Source organism: Anomaloglossus baeobatrachus, assembly GCF_048569485.1.
Source record: "Anomaloglossus baeobatrachus isolate aAnoBae1 chromosome 5 unlocalized genomic scaffold, aAnoBae1.hap1 SUPER_5_unloc_13, whole genome shotgun sequence".
NCBI lineage: Eukaryota > Metazoa > Chordata > Amphibia > Anura > Aromobatidae > Anomaloglossus > Anomaloglossus baeobatrachus.
In genome coordinates this window covers 101,504-122,771 of record NW_027441788.1, presented here as the reverse complement: position 1 = coordinate 122,771, position 21,268 = coordinate 101,504, and the positions used below count along the sequence as shown (strand labels likewise).

At 47.2% G+C, this 21,268-nt stretch overlaps 2 protein-coding genes and 1 long non-coding RNA gene across 4 annotated transcripts in view; 2 read left to right on the top strand and 1 right to left on the bottom strand.

The window, feature by feature from the left end:
- The window catches only part of LOC142258829 (uncharacterized), a 117,135-nt gene that overhangs the window by 29,546 nt on the left and 66,321 nt on the right, over nt 1–21,268 (bottom strand). The window lies entirely within an intron of this gene.
- LOC142258848 (uncharacterized) lies at nt 1,065–11,240 on the top strand. Its single transcript, XR_012727887.1, has 3 exons — nt 1,065–1,137; nt 10,030–10,214; nt 10,825–11,240. It is a non-coding gene; the product is annotated as an uncharacterized LOC142258848 (long non-coding RNA).
- Nucleotides 11,726–14,413, top strand: LOC142258841 (uncharacterized). Of its 2 annotated transcripts, none has more exons than XM_075331425.1 (5): nt 11,726–11,817; nt 12,551–12,661; nt 13,166–13,255; nt 13,398–14,040; nt 14,131–14,413. In XM_075331425.1, exons 2-5 carry the CDS (start codon nt 12,605–12,607, stop codon nt 14,145–14,147), a joined length of 807 nt encoding a protein of 268 aa, XP_075187540.1. In that variant the 5' UTR covers nt 11,726–11,817; nt 12,551–12,604; the 3' UTR covers nt 14,148–14,413. The 2 variants fall into 2 exon arrangements, with proteins under 2 accessions (XP_075187540.1, XP_075187539.1); XM_075331424.1 differs by having other exon boundaries at nt 13,166–13,306.

The following is a 21,268-nucleotide window of genomic DNA, read 5'->3' as shown; positions in this document are numbered from 1 at the left end:
ATACAAATTTGGTGAGGCGGCCATACAGATGTGGTGAGGGGGGTGACTGGAGGCATGTAGCTCTGGTGAGGAGAGGGTTGGGTTGGTGAGGAGAGGGTTGGGTAGGTGGGGGGGTCACATACAGCGTTCCTTGGTGCTGCAGCTCCTCTTCCTGCAGTCTCTTTATCTGTGGACAGAGCTCAGCATGTTGCTCGGTAGCTCCGCCCACAGATGCACTTACGTACACAAACAGCCCAGCAGTGAGCAGTGAGTGCACGCTGAGCTGCAGATTTAAAGTGCCGGCAAACAGAGTGCTGCTGCCGCCCACCCATAACAGCGGCAGCACAGAGCCAGAGCAGTGAAGCAGCGCTCAGCTCTGCTCTGCTCATGTGTATTAGGAGGGGGAGAAAGTCAGACAGGGAGAGAGCGGGTGGGCGGAGCCACGGGCGGGACAAAAAGCCTCACGATCGTGACACCGGGACACCCGCTGAAATCCGGTACAGTCCCGCTGTATCCGGGACAGTTGGGAGGTATGCATACATACTCAACATAGGTCACATACATACGCAACAGGGGTCACATACATACTCAACAGGGGGCTGTACTGAACAAGCTCCGCCCCCTCTCCTGAGTGGCTGTTCTCCTGGCATCTCTTACACCTCTCTGATTGGAAGATGATGCTGCCTGGCCACTCCCTCCTCTACCGCAGAGGCTGCGTGGTGTGCAGTGTGGGCAAGTCTGCTCCTCTGTGTTGCGGTGGCCTGCAGCTGTACAAACAGTGCGGGCCCCCTGCGGCCTTAATCAGCTGCTTGGTGACCGAGCAGCCCATGCTGGGAATGAGGAAAGTGAAATCGCAGACACAGCGGGCAGCCATCATGGGGCACCTTTAAGGTCACGGGCCCCATAGTAGTGGCGTGGCCTGTCTCTATTGACGATACGCCACTGCTCTGCACCTACCTCCACGGTAGAGGCTAGATCCCAGTGGGCAGAAGGACCTCTGCTGACGTCACGCCCATGTGACCGGCCTCTTGTGTGGGAGGATCCTGTAGTTCCCGGCAGTCAGTGAGTGTACAGTTTGCCGGGCGTGCAAGCAGCAGGATTGTTTCCCATCTTCCCTGTTTGTGCTGTTTTTCTACCCCGAGGTTTGTGATATAAGAGGTCAGTAATATCTGATGGAGATTATCACATATGAGCTTCAGGGGGAAATAAAAAGGGATTGTAGGTTAACGTCTCTGGGTGCAATAGTGTGCAGCAGTAGGTGTAATGCTCTATCTGTGGGGAGAGAGGGTGCGATACTCTGACCGTGAGGGGGGGGAAGGAGAGAGGGTGCGATGCTCTGACCGTGAGGGGGGGAAGGAGAGAGGGTGCGATGCTCTGACCGTGAGGGGGGGGAGAGAGGCTGCGATGCTCTGACCGTGAGGGGGGTGGAGAGAGGCGCGATGCTCTGACCGTGAGGGGGGGGAAGAGAGGCTGCGATGCTCTGACTGTGAGGGGGGGGAGAGAGATGGTGCGATGCTCTGACCGTGAGGGGGGGGGAGAGAGGGTGCGATGCTCTGACCGTGAGGGGGAAGAAGAGAGGGTGCGATGCTCTGACCGTGAGGGGGGGGAAGAGAGGGTGCGATGCTCTGACCGTGAGGGGGGGGGAGAGAGGGTGCGATGCTCTGACCGTGAGGGGGGGGAAGAGAGGGTGCGATGCTCTGACCGTGAGGGGGGGGGAAGAGAGGGTGCGATGCTCTGACCTTGAGGGGGGAGGGAGAGAGGGTGGGATGCTCTGACCGTGAGGGGGGGGGAAGAGAGGGTGTGATGCTCTGACCGTGAGGGGGGGGGAGAGAGGGTGCGATGCTCTGACCGTGAGGGGGGGGAAGAGAGGGTGCGATGCTCTGACCGTGAGGGAAGAGAGGGTGCGATGCTCTGACCGTGAGGGGGGGGGAGAGAGGGTGCGATGCTCTGACCGTGAGGGGGGGGGGAGAGAGGGTGCGATGCTCTGAGGGGGGGGGGAGAGAGGGTGCGATGCTCTGACCATGAGGGGGGGAAGAGAGGGTGCGATGCTCTGACCGTGAGGGGGGGAGAGAGGGTGCGATGCTCTGACCGTGAGGGGGGAGGGAAGAGAGGGTGCGATGCTCTGACCGTGAGGGGGGGGGAGAGAGGGTGCGATGCTCTGACCGTGAGGGGGGGAGAGAGGGTGCGATGCTCTGACCGTGAGGGGGGGGGGAAGAGAGGGTGCGATGCTCTGACCGTGAGGGGGGGGGGGAAGAGAGGGTGCGATGCTCTGACCGTGAGGGGGGGGGGAAGAGAGGGTGCGATGCTCTGACCGTGAGGGGGGGGGAAGAGAGGGTGCGATGCTCTGACCGTGAGGGGGGGGGGAGAGAGGGTGCGATGCTCTGACCGTGAGGGGGGGGAAGAGAGGGTGCGATGCTCTGACCGTGAGGGGGGGGGAAGAGAGGGTGCGATGCTCTGACCGTGAGGGGGGGGGAAGAGAGGGTGCGATGCTCTGACCATGAGGGGGGGAGAGAGGGTGCGATGCTCTGATCGTGAGGGGGGGGGAGAGAGGGTGCGATGCTCTGACCGTGAGGGGGGGGGAAGAGATGGTGCGATGCTCTGACCGTGAGGGAAGAGAGGGTGCGATGCTCGCAATGCAGTTTCCTTTTATATCTTGTGTCAAAATTTTAATTATATTCCAAATCCAATTACATTCTTTTTCCCACCCAATGGTTTATAATTTGTGACACGTCTGTGGTGTCAGTGCGATCGCTGCACCCATAGGTGAATTTATTGAGGTGGTGCGCTTTGTCATGACTCAGTGACTGGCCATTTGTGGGTGGTGAAATGTTTTTAATCAGACTTATTGTTCTTTTGTTTGTTAAACCAAGAGAGGTTAGCCATTGTCTCTTGTCAGACTGATTGTAGAGTCCTATTGTCTGTAAATGTGGATTCCCTTAGCCCCTCTGACTGCATAATTGAGAGGAAAATGTATGCAGTTGGATTGAAGTAGCGACCAATGAGAGAGCAGCCATCTCCACCAATTCTGTAAGGGAACTGGGGGTATAAAAGAGCATTGCGGTTGTCACCAAGAGTGGGTGAAGCCTAATTTAAAGATTGTTTCTCATCAATATCTATGTCCACTTTATTTATTTAGTCATGAACTCCGAGTCGACTCGAATGAGAAGTGAAATTGCTTCTGCCATAGACCATCGCAATGAAGGCAGAAGAGGAGGGAAGGAATCAATCAGTGGCGTAACTACCGCGGTCGCAGCGGTCGCGATCGCGACCGGGCCCGGGCGGTTTGGGGCCCGCGGGGACCCGGCAGATCAGCAGCCAGCTCCTCTCAGTGAGAGAGAAGCTGCGCTGATCTATCACAGTGCACGCGCCCACTATATGACCCGCTGCCGCCCCCGACACCGGGCCCTCCTGCCCGATGTCAGCGGCGGCACCGGGGCCCCCCTCCCCCGTCACCGCGCACAGTAATAATGACGCAAAGAGCGGCCGGCGCCGCTCTGCATCATCATTCTGCCCCTGTGCCTGTGCGGTGACGTCACTCCTGTGCGACTGCTGTGCTGAGTGCACAGAGCGCAGGGAGGGAGGACGCCGACCGCAGCACCGGGAGGACGAGCAGCAGTGGAAGGAGGAGAGCAGGGACTCGGGAGTACAGCATCAGTGGAACAAGGAGACGTCAGGACAGAGCAGCAGTGGAAGGAGGAGAGCGGTGAGTACTTGTTTTTTTTTTTTATATATATATGAGTACACGGTGGTCAGAGGCCTGGAGTGGGGAGGCTGCATTATACTGTACATGGAGGCCTGGGGTGGGAAGGCTGGATGATACTGTACATGGAGGCCTGGGGTGGGGAGGCTGCATCTGTACATGGAGGCCTGGGGTGGGGAGGCTGCCTGATACTGTACAAGGAGGCCTGGAGTGGGGAGGCTGCCTGATACTGTACAAGGAGGCCTGGGGTGGGGAGGCTGCCTGATACTGTACATGGAGGCCTGGGGTGGGGAGGCTGCATGATACTGTACATGGAGGCCTGGGGTGGGGAGGCTGCATGATACTGTACATGGAGGCCTGGGGTGGGAAGGCTGGATGATACTGTACATGGAGGCCTGGGGTGGGGAGGCTGCATGATACTGTACATGGAGGCCTGGGGTGGGGAGGCTGCCTGATACTGTACAAGGAGGCCTGGGGTGGGGAGGCTGCATGATACTGTACATGGAGGCCTGGGGTGGGGAGGCTGCCTGATACTGTACAAGGAGGCCTGGGGTGGGGAGGCTGCCTGATACTGTACAAGGAGGCCTGGGGTGGGGAGGATGCATGATACTGTACATGGAGGCCTGGGGTGGGGAGGCTGCCTGATACTGTACATGGAGGCCTGGGGTGGGGAGGCTGCATGATACTGTACATGGAGGCCTGGGGTGGGGAGGCTGCCTGATACTGTACAAGGAGGCCTGGGGTGGGGAGGCTGCATGATACTGTGCATGGAGGCCTGGGGAGGCTGCATTATACTGTACATGGAGGCCTGGGGTGGGGAGGCTGCCTGATACTGTACAAGGAGGCCTGGGGTGGGGAGGCTGCATGATACTGTACATGGAGGCCTGGGGTGGGGAGGCTGCCTGATACTGTACATGGAGGCCTGGGGTGGGGAGGCTGCATGATACTGTGCATGGAGGCCTGGGGAGGCTGGCTGCATTATTATACATGGAGGCCTGGGGAGGCTGGCTGCATTATTATACATGGAGGCCTGGGGAGGCTGGCTGCATTATTATACATGGAGGTCTGGGGAGGCTGGCTGCATTATTATACATGGAGGCCTGGGGAGGCTGGCTGCATTATTATACATGGAGGCCTGGGGAGGCTGGCTGCATTATTATACATGGAGGCCTGGGGAGGCTGGCTGCATTATTATACATGGAGGCCTGGGGAGGCTGGCTGCATTATTATACATGGAGGCCTGGGGAGGCTGGCTGCATTATTATACATGGAGGCCTGGGGAGGCTGGCAGCATTATTATACATGGAGGCCTGGGGAGGCTGGCTGCATTATTATACATGGAGGCCTGGGGAGGCTGGCTGCTATATTATACATGGAGGCCTGGGAGGCTGGCTGCTATATTATACATGGAGGCCTGGAGAGGTTGGCTGCATTATTATATATGGAGGCCTGGTGAGGCTGCATAATAAACATGAATGACACCTTATACATTGAATATAGAGGTGTAATATACATAGAGGTCTATGAGGCTGCATTATACTGGAGGTCTATAGGGCTGCATTAAAATGGAGGTCGAGGGGGGGCTGTATAATACAAAATGAAGGGACACCTTATACATGGAATATAGGGGTGAATTATACATGAAGGAGTATGGGGCTGCATAATACCATCTGAAGTTTTATGGGGTTGTGTTATAATACATATAGGACTATGGGGGCTGCATTATAATATATGGAGGACTATGGAGGCTACCTTATACACGGACTATGGAAGTGCATTATAAAACATGGAGGACTATGTGGTGCAGTATAATATATGGAGAACTATGGGGTGAATTTTAATACATGGAGAACTATGGGAAATGCATTATAATTGAAGGGCTACTTTATACATGGAGGATTATGGGGGTGCATTATAATATATGGAGGGCTATGTATCTGCATTCTAATATATGAAGGGTTATGTGAGACCCTTTATACAATTATTTGGAAGGCTATGTGGGGGCTGTTATAGTATTTTGAGAACTTTATACAGGGGGGACAAAGATACAAGTATGGGATGGAAATGTTTTGTGCTGAGGGAAAAAGGCTCTTTCCCTCAGCAGCCAACTTTCCCATGCTCTGATATACATCTCTCAGCACCCAGCTTTCCCATGCTCTGCTATACATCTCTCAGCACCCAGCTTTCCCATGCTCTGATGTACATCTCTCAGCACCCAGCTTTCCCATGTTCTGATATACATCTCTCAGCACCCAGCTTTCCCATGTTCTGATATACATCTCTCAGCACCCAGCTTTCTCATGCTCTGATATGGGAAAGCTGGGTGCTGAGGACAAGATAAATATCAGAACATAGGAAAGCTGGGTGCTGATAGAGGGATTTCAGGGTGCTGTGGGTGAGAGCCAAGTGTCAGCGTCATTATCCTGTACCCCGAGTGTCAGTGTCATTATCCCTTACCCCATACCTCCCAACCGTCCCGGATACAGCGGGACTTTCACGCTTTACGTTGTTTGTCCCGTTGCCACGATCGGGACGGCCGGCTCCCGGGCTCCGCCCACCCACTCTCTCTCCGCCTCCCTGCTTTTCCCTCCTACCATCCCAGTAGACGTGGCATAACAGAGAGGAGCGCTGCCTGTGCTGCTGCTGGTACAGTAAAATCTCCCCAGCGCTGATTTCCCTCCCTCCCCCCCCCCTCACCCCCGGCCGGAGCCTCTCTGTGCGGTCGGCCGGCCGCCTGTCTGTGCGGTCGGCCGGCCGCCTTTCTGTGCGGGCGCCCCCCGGCCGCCTGTCTGTGCGGGCGCCCCCCGGCCGCCTGTCTGTGCGGGCGCCCCCCGGCCGCCTGTCTGTGCGGGCGCCCCCCGGCCGCCTGTCTGTGCGGGCGCCCCCCTGCCGCCTGTCTGTGAAGGCGACCGGCCACCTCACTGTGTGGGCGACCGGCCGCCTCACTGTGGCTCCCTGCGTGTCCATGCTGGAGGCCCGCCGGCTGCCTGCGTGTCCATGCTGGAGGCCCGCCGGCTGCCTGCGTGTCCATGCTGGAGGCCCGCCGGCTGCCTGCGTGTCCATGCTGGAGGCCCGCCGGCTGCCTGCGTGTCCATGCTGGAGGCCCGCCGGCTGCCTGTGTGTCCATGCTGGAGGCCCGCCGGCTGCCTGCGTGTCCATGCTGAATGGGTGTGGATGGGGAGTGGATATGGGCGTGACTGTGAAATGGGTGTGGTTAGGGGGCGTGGCCTAAAAATTTGCCCTTCTTTTCCTTCTTTAAAAGTTGGGAGGTATGCCTTACCCCAAGTGTCTGTGTATGTGGAGGGGGGGCCCAGGTCTAAACTTTGCACCGGGGCCCATCCAACTCTAGTTACGCCACTGGAATCAATATATACAAACCAATATATCTGTGTTAAAGGGGTTTGGTTTCCAAAGAATATTTTAAATTCTCTGTACTTTAGTGCAGATGTGATAGTGTACAATGTTCATGTTGTCACGTTTTCCCTGTGTTCCCTGTGCAATTGTGCGATTTACAGTCACATGCTCACTAGTCTCATGCAGCTTCTCTGGAAGCCAGATGAGACTAGTTGTCACATGACTGCAATTTTGTAAATCACATGCATTCATGTAATCATGACATTAGGTGGATCAAATATCATTTAGAAAAATGCTGGGCCTCAAAGTCACCACTGGAGTCCGCTCTAGGCCCTGTGTCCCGCTCTAGGCCCTGTGTCCCGCTCTAGGCCCTGTGTCCCTCTCTAGGCCCTGTGTCCCGCTCTAGGCCCTGTGTCCCGCTCCAGGCCCTGTGTCCCGCTCCAGGCCCTGTGTCCCGCTCCAGGCCCTGTGTCCCGCTCCAGGCTCTGTGTCCCGCTCCAGGCCCTGTGTCCCGCTCCAGGCCCTGTGTCCCGCTCCAGGCCCTGTGTCCCGTTCCAGGCCCTGTGTCCCGCTCCAGGTCCTGTGTCCCGCTCCAGGCCCTGTGTCCCGCTCCAGGCCCTGTGTCCCGTTCCAGGCCCTGTGTCCCGCTCCAGGTCCTGTGTCCCGCTCCAGGCCCTGTGTCCCGCTCCAGGCCCTGTGTCCCGCTCCAGGCCCTGTGTCCCGCTCCAGGCCCTGTGTCCCGCTCCAGGCCCTGTGTCCCGCTCCAGGCCCTGTGTCCCGCTCCAGGCCCTGTGTCCCGCTCCAGGCCCTGTGTCCCGCTCCAGGCCCTGTGTCCCGCTCCAGGCCCTGTGTCCCGCTCTAGGCCCTGTGTCCCGCTCTAGGCCCTGTGTCCCGCTCTAGGCCCTGTGTCCCGCTCTAGGCCCTGTGTCCCGCTCTAGGCCCTGTGTCCCGCTCTAGGCCCTGTGTCCCGCTCCAGGCCCTGTGTCCCGCTCCAGGCCCTGTGTATAAGGAAAAAATACATACTTGTCATCTGTATCCTCTAAGGGCTATGCCGTATTCATGAGTCTCCCATATGTTTAATGGCCTCTTCTACTCACGAGACTAGATCTTACTGTTGTTGACATTCCTTTATATATTTTACTTATAATCCCGGATTTGCTTTTCCAGCCAAACAATGCTTTATCTAATAACAAAAGAGTTGTTAAAAACTACGAGACATATGAAGAAATGACGGCCTCAATCAGTGCATCTGAAGACCATACAAAGTGGAGCTTTGTTATATTTGAGCACACAATGCGCTGTGGGACGCGAGGTCGGATCATCTTTACCTGATCTTGCCGTTTATTTGTGATGGCGTTCTACTCTCACATACAGATGGTGACAGAAGAAAGTACGGCTGGAAGGTTTGAACAGTGCTATAAAGATTTTGGAAAAGGTTGTCCAGCGTCACTAAAAGCTTTACACCTGGTATAGATGCTACAAAATCCTAACACCATGCGACTCGCCTGCTGTCACTTCTGTAAATACATTCTGATCTGCAGATGGCCATGAAGCCGGGAGTGAGTAATACCTCATCACACAGCTCATATACACAAGTCTCCAAGAAGCTATATACTGCATTATAATGGGAGGGTGCCTAAATTAGTCACCTGACCCTCAGCACAAACTCCGTCAGTATATACACGGGAGAACAAGAGTTATCTGTGCAATGCATTTATTAAGTGCAGAAGCTCGTGGCACCCAATGTGTAATATACATTAACGCTAGCCAGGTAACCTGCAATGATAGCTATGAAGTGCTAGTATAGTGACAGAACCATGCACTGGCCACTTTAATAGCACCTGGCACTTTATCATCTTGGCGCTTTAGCTTTCTATGGAGGTTTGAACTCCATACCCATCATTGCAGGTTACCTGGCTAGCGTTAATGTATATTGCACTTTGTATGTGCCACGAGCTTCTGCACTTAATAAACTCTTGTTCTCCCGTGTATATATCATCACACAGGTCACCTGGCCATAGCAGCCAATTGCTGTCCATTTTATGAAGCATAAAATGGTTTTTTTTCACATTTTATTACACTAATTTGGAGTTGGAAAGTCCAAAAGAACCAATTCTGATGTCCACTATTCTGTTGAAATGACATCAACTACTTTATTTTGGTTGATAAAATAATGCGTGAGCGTGTATGTATAATAATATTGAGCGTGAGACGACCTTTATTTTATAGACAATCATTTCAGCTATCTCATACATAAATGTGACTTCATACTATTTAGTATATGATTAAACAGATTCTCGTCGTGTCGCTGCATTGTTACTGTTTTGCTCCTTTATTTCCCGTATACTACAAATTACACCCTATTCTCACATTCCCGAATAGCTCAGTATGTTAAAATTTTGATTCCAAGTGAAACGTCACTGGTTCAAATAAAGGAGCCGCCATGAAGAATATTTCCCAAGAAAAGATGAACAGCCTCATCCAGCTCATCAATTATGCTGCAGACATGGGCAATAACATGTACCCCGCTATTAAAGAAAGTGGCTAGTCATTGCTTCCTGCTCACATCATGCCAGGTGTGGGAGAAGTGAATATCCCGGCAGCTGACGGCATGTGGGGGGGCACAACGCACAGCAGTGGCATCATGCGCCGTGCCCTTACATACAATTGAGCTACCGGCAGAAGAGCATGTTGTGCTGCTGGGAAGCGATAACCGGTGAGTATAATCGTGTTTTGTGGTTTTTTTTTTTTTTTGTTTTTTTTTCCCGCTGTGTGTGGTGTGATGGGGAGACTTTGCTACAATTTTTTTTTTCTTTCCCCAATTCCACTTCTCTACAACCTGGGTGCATGTTATAGACTGAAAAATACGGTAATTGTTTTCTGAGAGTACTAACGTTTTTATCTTTACAGAGCTCTATGCTGTAGTATTTCTTATTGTTTTTTGTGAGGCTGACTAAATAAAAAAAAAAAATGTTTTTGTTTTGTCTTCAAATTAGAATTCTTGCCAAATTCAAACTTGCGAATACATTGGCAAAGTCTTTTTGCCAAAGATGAGCCGGAGTGTGAATTTTCAGGTGTTCCTTATGTGATAGTTGGCCGAAGAGTCCTCAGCTGTCATCTTGGAAAAGATTTGTCTACTTTAAAGAAATGTAAACGCAAAAAAGAAATCCTGAGGAGACAGGTAAGGGACTGGAGGGCTTTTCTTAATTTTACATTTGAAATATTTTTCCCTTTTTGTCAATTCTTGCCTCCTCTGCTCTTGTCCTCCGAGTGTTCTCTACCTTCTGGTGTTTCTGTATATGTAGCCATTGATTGGCTGAGCCTAGATTTCCTGCATGTCAAGGAACAGTTTATAATAGAAGCCATCATTTCTGGTTGCCAGACGTCACACAGTTCAGAGGCCGTCAGCCCAGCAGCAGGAGGCGGTGCTCAGTCGGGAATAGAGCTGTAGTGACAGAGGCTTCACATCAACATATATCGCTTCAGCCACGTTTTGCATTTAAACTGATGTGTTGTTAACACAGGAAGGGCCTGTCTAGTTAAAGGTATTGCTCAGTTTGTCTTAAAAAGATCTACATGTGCATATATAATGATTTTTTGGGGGAAAATACTTCTGATACAGTAACGTTAATATCTGTTTAGTTTTTACAAGCGCTATATTGTTTTTCTGCTGCTCTTTAATAGTAGATTAGTGTCTAATTACTGCTGCATGTTTCTGTATGATATTTAATGAGTCTACTGTATTCAAACTTTGTTTTTTGTTTTTTTTTTTCTGTGACAACATTCTGAAGTATTTTCATGAAATGGATGAAGTTTTTAAAGAAAAAAGAAAAGAAAATTTGTTGCATCACCTCCACTTTTCAAAGCTGGGTGCTGTGGACTGCATGCTGAGATTGCAGATATTAACCTATGTTTCCATGACCTTAATGTAAAACACATATTATGTTAAAAAAACAAAAAAACTAAATATATAACTAAATAAAGACAAATCACAGTTATTTATATTACAACAACATGACACATGCAAAGGTATAGTTAAGGTGGTGGTGGGGGGATCACAAACGTCATTTTGGGATTCCAAGACATGAAATTGGATGCCCCTTAACATTGAAACAAAATGGGTGTGTATCTGCAAGTCCAGCGCAAATGTCAGCCATCTTCACCGGATGAATTCCAACATGATGATTCAACCAAAAGGGACGTTGCATCTCCTGTAAAAGTTTCCATCATGTAAAAAAAAAAATAAATAAATAAATTCAAAAATCACTTGATGGAAGTTCTGGTTATTTCCAGTCGCAGGTAATTTCAGATACTACCATCTTTGCAATTTCACACTAATCATAATTCCATGACAAAACAAATGATTAAAATCAAATCCTTTGGGTAATAAAATCCAGTACAGCCAAATCAGAGTGGGTACGAACTAGATGGACTCTTTTGGTTTGGGCAGAACCTTAATTTGTATGTAAGCTGTAACAAGCCTAGAAAACAACCGCCCAAGAGAAGATTTCCATTACTGACCTCTCTAGCTGCTCACTGTCCGTTCCTTTTCTTTCTGCTGTACCACGCTGCATCTGTGACCCCCTTTTCCAAAAGGTCTTTAGACCCCGGAAGTCACTTTGTGTCATAAGGTAGTGATGTTTAATCATGACCTAATAATGCACAGTGACATCAAGATCCTGACCACAACTGGAAGTCTTTGTGAGTAGGAAATATGCTAGAGCTGCAGCACACTAAGGTAGAAAGAAAAGGGCTGGATAGAAAAAAGCATGGTAATATAAGAGGTGAGATTTATTTATTTCCTTCAATTCTTGCCTCCTCTCTTACCTCTTCTGCCACCCTGTTGCCTGCTGAACAACCTGTTGTTTTTGTTTTTTTTTTGTTTTTTTCTTTCTGCCATTGCATGCTGCATCTCTGGACTCTCCACTATAAGCCAAGGATTATTGTTTGCGTCCAAGCCTCAGAGCACTGCATGTTAGAAGGGCACGGAGCACATCTATTGCTTCACCTGACTAAAAGTAGTGACCTCTGAGCCCTGGATGTGGTTTGAAGTCAATGCCTATAGTGAGTAGCCCGGAAAAGCTGCATGAAATAGCTTAAAGAAGAGGAATGGAGAGGTGAGCAGTGTGTAGAGAACTATCAACAATTATAATTATCATCTAGAGATATAGATAGTTATATATGTGTGGACATAGAATGTGTGTATGTACACACACATTATATACACTTGTGCATATAATGTATGTATGTATGTATATATGTGTATGTGTGTGTGTATATATATATATATATATATATATATATATATATATATAATATATTTTACTACATGTGTTTGTGTGTATAGAATTTGAACTTTTTATAATTTATATATAGATCTATATAACATTCAATATACCTGCATGTTTCTTTATGTAAATTGAAATATTCAATAATAGTAAAAAGTAATTTTGGTTCCATTTGAAGGGATTGAAATAATTGTTCTACATACCTTTTTTTTTTTTTTTTATTGATAAGGCTGAGGATCATGGCTTTCTTAAACAAAGGACTATCATCCAGACCACAAAGAAAATGGACTGCCCAGCCAAGCTATACATTTATCATATAGCAATTTTTCCAGACTTTAGGGTAAATAAAAATTTTGTTTTTAAATGTCGTAAATAGCATACCAAAAAATTAAGATTAGAATTAATTTTGTCAACCTTAATAGTATTTTCAAGCTGTATTTGGAAGCCAATAAGTACAATCTACACCAATGTCGCTTCATCTATTACTGGTGTAAAACTTGTCATTTGAACATTTCTTTGCGAGTCGCTCAGTTCTGCCGATAAGTCATAAAGTTTGAAAGTAAATATTTAAGTATCATAAACTGAGAAATACTTTATTTCAAGTGAAAACAAAGTTAAAATGTTTTTATTTTCCAACTTTAAAACATTTTTTGGTGTTATTATATTAAAATATTGAATATTGGTGTTTGGTGACGGCTCACCTGTCAGTTCAACCATCCAATTAGTGACTTTATAAATAATTATTAACACATAAAGGTTCTAAATGTTTCATGTTTTACAGATCTGTTTGTAGGAAAAGTCTTTGATTATTTTCAAACTAATTTTTGAAACGATTTGTTTTAAGATTGCTCAGAACACAGAAAAAAGACGAAAGATGGTGTCTAAGAAAATAAAGAATTCCCTTGATAAACTTGCTCCTATCCACAACTATAAAGTTAAGTACCCAAATGTAACCGACCATCAAAATCATGCTACAACTGGAGAGGTAGAGAACGGTCTGTGTTACTGTTTTGTTTACATGTGATATTCTACATGATGCAAGATTTTTATTCTAATTCCAATTTCCTTGTTTTAAGATTGCAAACTTCCGAGAAAAAGTGGATCAGAGAGTTCGCAAGAAAGTAAGAGAGCTTTACAGAGGGGGATTAAGAACGGTCAGTGACATAATGATCCAGCTAGCTGCCTTTGTAGCAAAAGAGTGTTTTTGTGATGAAGTCCCTGAGCGATCACGCAGAAGGTTCTATCCAACCAGAAAAGACATCGCAAATATTATTGTAACGTTGAGGCAAGAGAATAGAAATTCTTTATTGGATCAAGAAAGTATTAGAAAATTTGTTGTTCAGTATGAAAAGCAAATGCCTGAAGACAACATTTTTTTCCGTGAAAACACCACCACCGATGAGAAACGTGAGAAGCAAAAGTTTTTATTCTGCTACCAAGCACAATGGCAGAGAAAAATATTGACTATGTATGGAAGCATAGTACTTTTGGATGCCACGTACAGGACGACTCGATATGCGTTGCCTTTATACTTTCTATGTGTAAGGACAAACGTGTGTTACTTGATAGTCGGAGCCTTTGTAACACAAGAGGAGACATCAGAAAGCATCCAAGAAGCATTGCTTCTATTCAAGTCATGGAATCCTGATTGGGAGTCAGAGAGCTTCATGGTGGATTTTTGCTTAGAGGAAATCAATGCATTGACAAACATATTTCCAGGTATGTAATAATTGTATAAAAATGTGAAGTGGAATCTATATCATTGTTTTTTGGATGTAGGTTTTTTTTTGTTTTTTTTTTTTTTTACAGGCTTTGGATATTTATAAGGCGAATACACGGTCATCAAAATTTGATTAGCCTGGTCCTCTGCACCCTATGTAACTAGCTAATTAGAATGGGTTTGCAGTGTTTTGGCCTCTTTATTGAATACCGTACCAACCTCTGCTTTTGTGGATTTGCAGCTGGCTGTGTGACAAATGTGACTCTTCCATGGCCTAAGAATATCCTGCAGCACGCTCCTGACCCACATAACAATTTCACTAAAATGGTGTGGAACCAAGAGTTGGGCACCTGACAATATAATAGTGATCACCCGTTATAATGATTCATGTACATCCATGTGTAATGAGAAAATAAACTTTGAGAAAGAAATTGGGAATGGTGTTTGGTAGGTTTTCATTGCAATAACAGGTTATATAAACATTGCAAGTATCCATAAATGGTATCAGTAAAAACATCAGCTCATGACACAAAAAATATGCCCTCACACAGCCCCAGATCCATAAAATGTAAAAGCTTACACGACTCTGAATATAATGGTGCAGGTGAAAAAAAAAAAAAAATACTTGTCATACCTAAACCTGGCAAGGACCCCCTCATCCCTGACTCTTATAGACCTACAGTTAGGTCCAGAAATATTTGGACAGTGACACAAGTTTTGTTATTTTAGCTGTTTACAAAAACATGTCCAGAAATACAATTCTATATATAATATGGGCTGAAAGTGCACACTCCCAGCTGCAATATGAGAGTTTTCACATCCAAATCGGAGAAAGGGTTTAGGAATCATAGCTCTGTAATGCATAGCCTCCTCTTTTTCAAGGGACCAAAAGTAATTGGACAAGGGACTCTAAGGGCTGCAATTAACTCTGAAGGCGTCTCGCTCGTTAACCTGTAATCAATGAAGTAGTTAAAAGGTCTGGGGTTGATTACAGGTGTGTGGTTTTGCATTTGGAAGCTGTTGCTGTGACCAGACAACATGCGGTCTAAGGAACTCTCAATTGAGGTGAAGCAGAACATCCTGAGGCTGAAAAAAAAGAAAAAATCCATCAGAGAGATAGCAGACATGCTTGGAGTAGCAAAATCAACAGTCGGGTACATTCTGAGAAAAAAGGAATTGACTGGTGAGCTTGGGAACTCAAAAAGGCCTGGGCGTCCACGGATGACAACAGTGGTGGATGATCGCCGCATACTTTCTTTGGTGAAGAAGAACCCGTTCACAACATCAACTGAAGTCCAGAACACTCTCAGTGAAGTAGGTGTATCTGTCTCTAAGTCAACAGTAAAGAGAAGACTCCATGAAAGTAAATACAAAGGGTTCATATCTAGATGCAAACCATTCATCAATTCCAAAAATAGAGAGGCCAGAGTTAAATTTGCTGAAAAACACCTCATGAAGCCAGCTCAGTTCTGGAAAAGTATTCTATGGACAGATGAGACAAAGATCAACCTGTACCAGAATGATGGGAAGAAAAAAGTTTGGAGAAGAAAGGGAACGGCACATGATCCAAGGCACACCACATCCTCTGTAAAACATGGTGGAGGCAACGTGATGGCATGGGCATGCATAGCTTTCAATGGCACTGGGTCACTTGTGTTTTTTGATGACATAACAGCAGACAAGAGTAGCCGGATGAATTCTGTAGTGTACCGGGATATACTTTCAGCCCAGATTCAGCCAAATGCCGCAAAATTGATCGAACGGCGCTTCATAGTACAGATGGACAATGACCCCAAGCATACAGCCAAAGCTACCCAGGAGTTCATGAGTGCAAAAAAGTGGAACATTCTGCAATGGCCAAGTCAATCACCAGATCTTAACCCAATTGAGCATGCATTTCACTTGCTCAAATCCAGACTTAAGACGGAAAGACCCACAAACAAGCAAGACCTGAAGGCTGCGGCTGTAAAGGCCTGGCAAAGCATTAAGAAGGAGGAAACCCAGCGTTTGGTGATGTCCATGGGTTCCAGACTTAAGGCAGTGATTGCCTCCAAAGGATTCGCAACAAAATATTGAAAATAAAAATATTTTCTTTGGGTTTGGTTTATTTGTCCAATTACTTTTGACCTCCTAAAATGTGGAGTGTTTGTAAAGAAATGTGTACAATTCCTACAATTTCTATCAGATATTTTTGTTCAAACCTTCAAATTAAACGTTACAATCTGCACTTGAATTCTGTTGTAGAGGTTTCATTTCAAATCCAATGTGGTGGCATGCAGAGCCCAACTCGCGAAAATTGTCACTGTCCTAACTGTATATATATATAAAAAATATAAATTTATTTTTTTCGTTTAACACTTAAAGGGAATCTGTCACCACTTTATGAATGGTTAAGGTGGACATACAGGTTATAGGATGCTGACAGACCTGGATTTCTCAGGTCAGACGTTTTGTTGTGGATAATTCTTCTTTTATCACTTTATGTAAATGAGCTCTTCCAGGCTATGGGGCAGATGCTGCCGGGAAGATAATGCCACCTCCAGAGATTATTATTTCTTTATCGCTTCATTGGGGGACACAGGACACGATGGGTGTATGCTTGCTGCCACTAGGAGGCTGACACTATGCAAAAAAAGTTAGCTCCTCCCCAGCATTATACACCCACCAACTGGCATTCAGGACTTCAGTTTCTGCTTAGTGTCCGCAGGAGGTGGACATGCGGGGCTGCCTTCAGCCCCTCAGGTTTGTATACTAATCTTTTCCTTTTTCTTCCAGACACAGCTCGTCGGGCGACAGGGTATAATCGCTCACCCTGTTTCCCCCCCCTAGACCGGTGGCACAGTGTGGGGTCCATCCGCCACTTACTGTTTCCCATCTGTGTCTGTCCGGAAGGACCCCAGCCCTCCAACACGGAAGAGTGTTCGAGGCGCTTCCGCTCTAGGACAAGACGGGGCACCGTAAAGGACGACTGAGCGGGTGGGTCCTGCCCCCCTGCCCAACTCTCTCGCTTTTGAGCCTGATTGTGGGTAGGAGGACGAAGACGGTACCCGAAGCAGAGACGTACCTCTCCCAGCAGCCCGTCGACTATGCCCGGGACGACTGAGGAACAGTCTTCGTGACCTCCGCAAGGATAAACAGCATCGGGGCCTTCAGGAAAGGTACTTCCCTGTCCCGGGTCATGGGGGGACTCCGTTTAGAAGAAGAAGAAAAAAAAAAAAATTTCCCCTTAACAACTGCGGGCCGTAAAATTACGTCCTAGCGGTCATAACGTTACTGCCCGCGGTCTCCTGGCAACAGCATGCTGCGATCGGCGCACATCTCAGCTGACTTTCACAGCTGAGATGTGTGCCTGCTAGGCACGAGCAGAATCGTTATCTGCTCGTGCCGTTTAACCCCTGTAATGGCGATGTCAATATGTGACAGCGCCATTATAAACGCGATCGCGGTAAAGTTTTACTTACCACCCGATACCGGAAGTCACATGACATGATCACGTGACTTCCGGTGGTTGTCATGGTAGAACAGGGTCATGTGATGACTCCTGTGCTTGACATGAACTACTTTCACTTTTGTTTTGTACGGAAGCCAGGGAAGCAGGAAGTGCACGTATCTGCTGTTTACAGCTGTATAGCTGTGATCAGCAGATAGTGCAGAGCGATCGGATTGCTGATCGCAATAGCCCCCTAGGGGGACCAGTAAAATAAAAAATTAAGTAAAAAAAAAAAATTTTTAAAAATTAAAAAAAAAAAATTAAAAACCTAAAAGTTCAAATCTTTCGCCCCATTGAAAATTAAAGGGTTAAAAAATAAAAAATATACACACATTTGGTATCGCCGCGTTCAGAAACACCCGATCTATCAAAATATAAAATCAATTAATCTGATCAGTAAACGGCGTAGCGGCAAAAAAAAAATCCAAACGCCAAAATGACGTTTTTTTGTCGCCACAACTTTTGCGCAAAATGCAATAACAGGCGATCAAAACGTAGCATCTGCGCAAAAATGATACCGTTAAAAATGTCAGCTCGAGTCGCAAAAATAAGCCGTCACTGAGCCATAGATCCCGAAAAATGAGAACGCTACGTGTCACGGAATATGGCGTAAAACGTGCGCCACTTTTTTCAGACAAACGTCCGAATTTTTTTTAACCCCTTATATAAAAGTAAACCTATACATGTTTGGTGTCTACGAACTCGCACTGACCTGAGGCATCACACCCATACATCAGTTTTACCATACAGTGAACACAGTGAATAAAATATCTCAAAAACAATAGTGCTATCGCACTTTTTTTGCAATTTTTCTGCATTTGGAATTTTTTTCTGTTTTCCAGTACACTATATGGTAAAACCTCTATTTTCATTTAAAAGTACAGCTCGTTCCGCAAACATTGAGCCCTCACATGACCATATTGACTGAAAAATAAAAAAGTTACGTCTCTCAGAAATAGAATGGCGAAAAAAAAAGCGGAAAGCGAAAAATCGGCAGGTCGTGAAGAGGTTAAGAGTAGTTAGAACGGCCGGGTAATCCCGTTACCTCGTCTCGAGCGGCTTCCTGTGCGCACTCCTAGCTTCCCCCGTCGGCCAGCTCCAAAAATGTAGCCGCTGGCTTCAGTGCGGCCTTGTCTCCCGCCCGGGCCACGCCTCCCCCCCCCCCGCGCGATCCAATCCTAGTCGTGTTGTCTTATCAGAGTAGATCTCTCTCCCCCCACCGTGCGGGAACCCTGCGCGCTCTTTTCAAGCCCAGCCCACCTTCCTCAGTGTGCTAGCACCATCTTCTGCTTACCAGCAACGCAGATCCCACGCCCGTGCCTAACAGGAGCAGCCTGCTCCTGCACCCAGCGGTCAGCTCTGCACTTCAGTGCCTGCCTCCCTGCTACGCAGCCTCCGTCACAGAGACCTCCAGGACAGTCCAGCTTCTGAAATAGCAGAAACTGCTGTGTGAATACTGACTTGAAAAATCCAATAGCTACATGTAAGAGTGAAAATGTGAAAAATGGAATCTGCATTACTGCCATGAACATATGAATCAAGAGAAATTTAGCTACTGAATTGATCAATGCAATAGAGCCCCAACACTACGCCAAAGTATTTCTCTACGTTGGGGTCCCTAGCTTGTGTGTGTCCTCTCATGCAGTTAAAAAACTTACCGTGTATGGGAAGCTGAGACCCAGGCTATATATGCGTATGATATGGATTGGCAATAGGTGTGTGGGGAGGGTTCACAAACGAAAAACTACTAACAATAAGGAATAACGTTTGGAACACCATTCTAAGTCTGAACTGGGTGCAAAAACCTAAAAAAACATCACTATGGGGAGATAAGGTATGCAACACCAGTGACTATGTAAGGGGAATACATGAAATAGCAGAAACTGCTGTGTGAATACTGACTTGAAAAATCCAATAGCTACATGTAAGAGTTGGATTTTTCAAGTCAGTATTCACACAGCAGTTTCTGCTATTTCATGTATTCCCCTTACATAGTCACTGGTGTTGCATACCTGTTCCAAACGTTATTCCTTATTGTTAGTAGTTTTTCGTTTGTGAACCCTCCCCACACACCTATTGCCAATCCATATCATACGCATATATAGCCTGGGTCTCAGCTTCCCATACACGGTAAGTTTTTTAACTGCATGAGAGGACACACACAAGCTAGGGACCCCAACGTAGAGAAATACTTTGGCGTAGTGTTGGGGCTCTATTGCATTGATCAATTCAGTAGCTAAATTTCTCTTGATTCATATGTTCATGGCAGTAATGCAGATTCCATTTTTCACATTTTCACTCTTACATGTAGCTATTGGATTTTTCAAGTCAGTATTCACACAGCAGTTTCTGCTATTTCATGTATTCCCCTTACATAGTCACTGGTGTTGCATACCTTATCTCCCCATAGTGATGTTTTTTTAGGTTTTTGCACCCAGTTCAGACTTAGAATGGTGTTCCAAACGTTATTCCTTATTGTTAGTAGTTTTTCGTTTGTGAACCCTCCCCACACACCTATTGCCAATCCATATCATACGCATATATAGCCTGGGTCTCAGCTTCCCATACACGGTAAGTTTTTTAACTGCATGAGAGGACACACACAAGCTAGGGACCCCAACGTAGAGAAATACTTTGGCGTAGTGTTGGGGCTCTATTGCATTGATCAATTCAGTAGCTAAATTTCTCTTGATTCATATGTTCATGGCAGTAATGCAGATTCCATTTTTCACATTTTCACTCTTACATGTAGCTATTGGATTTTTCAAGTCAGTATTCACACAGCAGTTTCTGCTATTTCATGTATTCCCCTTACATAGTCACTGGTGTTGCATACCTTATCTCCCCATAGTGATGTTTTTTTAGGTTTTTGCACCCAGTTCAGACTTAGAATGGTGTTCCAAACGTTATTCCTTATTGTTAGTCCAGCTTCTGAGTCTGGGTAAGCTCTGCCACTCTGAGGCAGCTCCTTCCCCAGCTCCTATCCCTCTGGCTTCCTCGGGCTTCTCTCTTTCTCCTACTCCTATGCCTAACACCAGAGCTTCTCGCTCTTGCTCTCAGGTCCTTGTCTTACATGTTGCATGTTCTTCCTGTCTTAAGAAGTTCCCCTTGGGTCAGACCTCGTCCCTCTGCCAGACCTGTAGCACACCCGCCATGTCAGTAACGGAGCCCCCCACCGCCCGTATTAAGGACGCGGCCCCCCCACCTGAGTGGGCCACAGTCCTCTCCCAATCCGTAGATAACTTAACCAGGGTGTCACAGACCTTGGTTTCTGTTATAGAGCACCTGCCTAATACCGTATCCGGGGCCCCTATTATGCCCGAGGGCGAGTCTGATATCGTGGGTACCCCACTCCTACAAGGCAGATCGTACAGGAGGTCCAGGAAGCGAACGCAGTCCAGCTCATCCTCGAGGTCCCCTTCTCCTTACTCAGCCCCAAGAGCTCCACGATCCCTCTCTCCTACCTCTGACGGACCTGCAGCTCCAGTCTCTGACCACGACGACTCAGGTTCTGACTCTGACTTAGATTCTGAACAGATCTCCAAGATCAGTAGCATGATGGACAGCCTAATTATAGCTGTCAATCAGACGTTAGACGTGAAGAATGAGGAACCTACTCAGGCAACTCAGTCCGTTCCATTTAAAAGATCCAAGAAGTCACCAAGGTCCTTCTCTAATCACGAGGAGTTCGACGATATTCTGTTGAGGGAATGGGCGCATCCCGAAAGGCGCTTTCA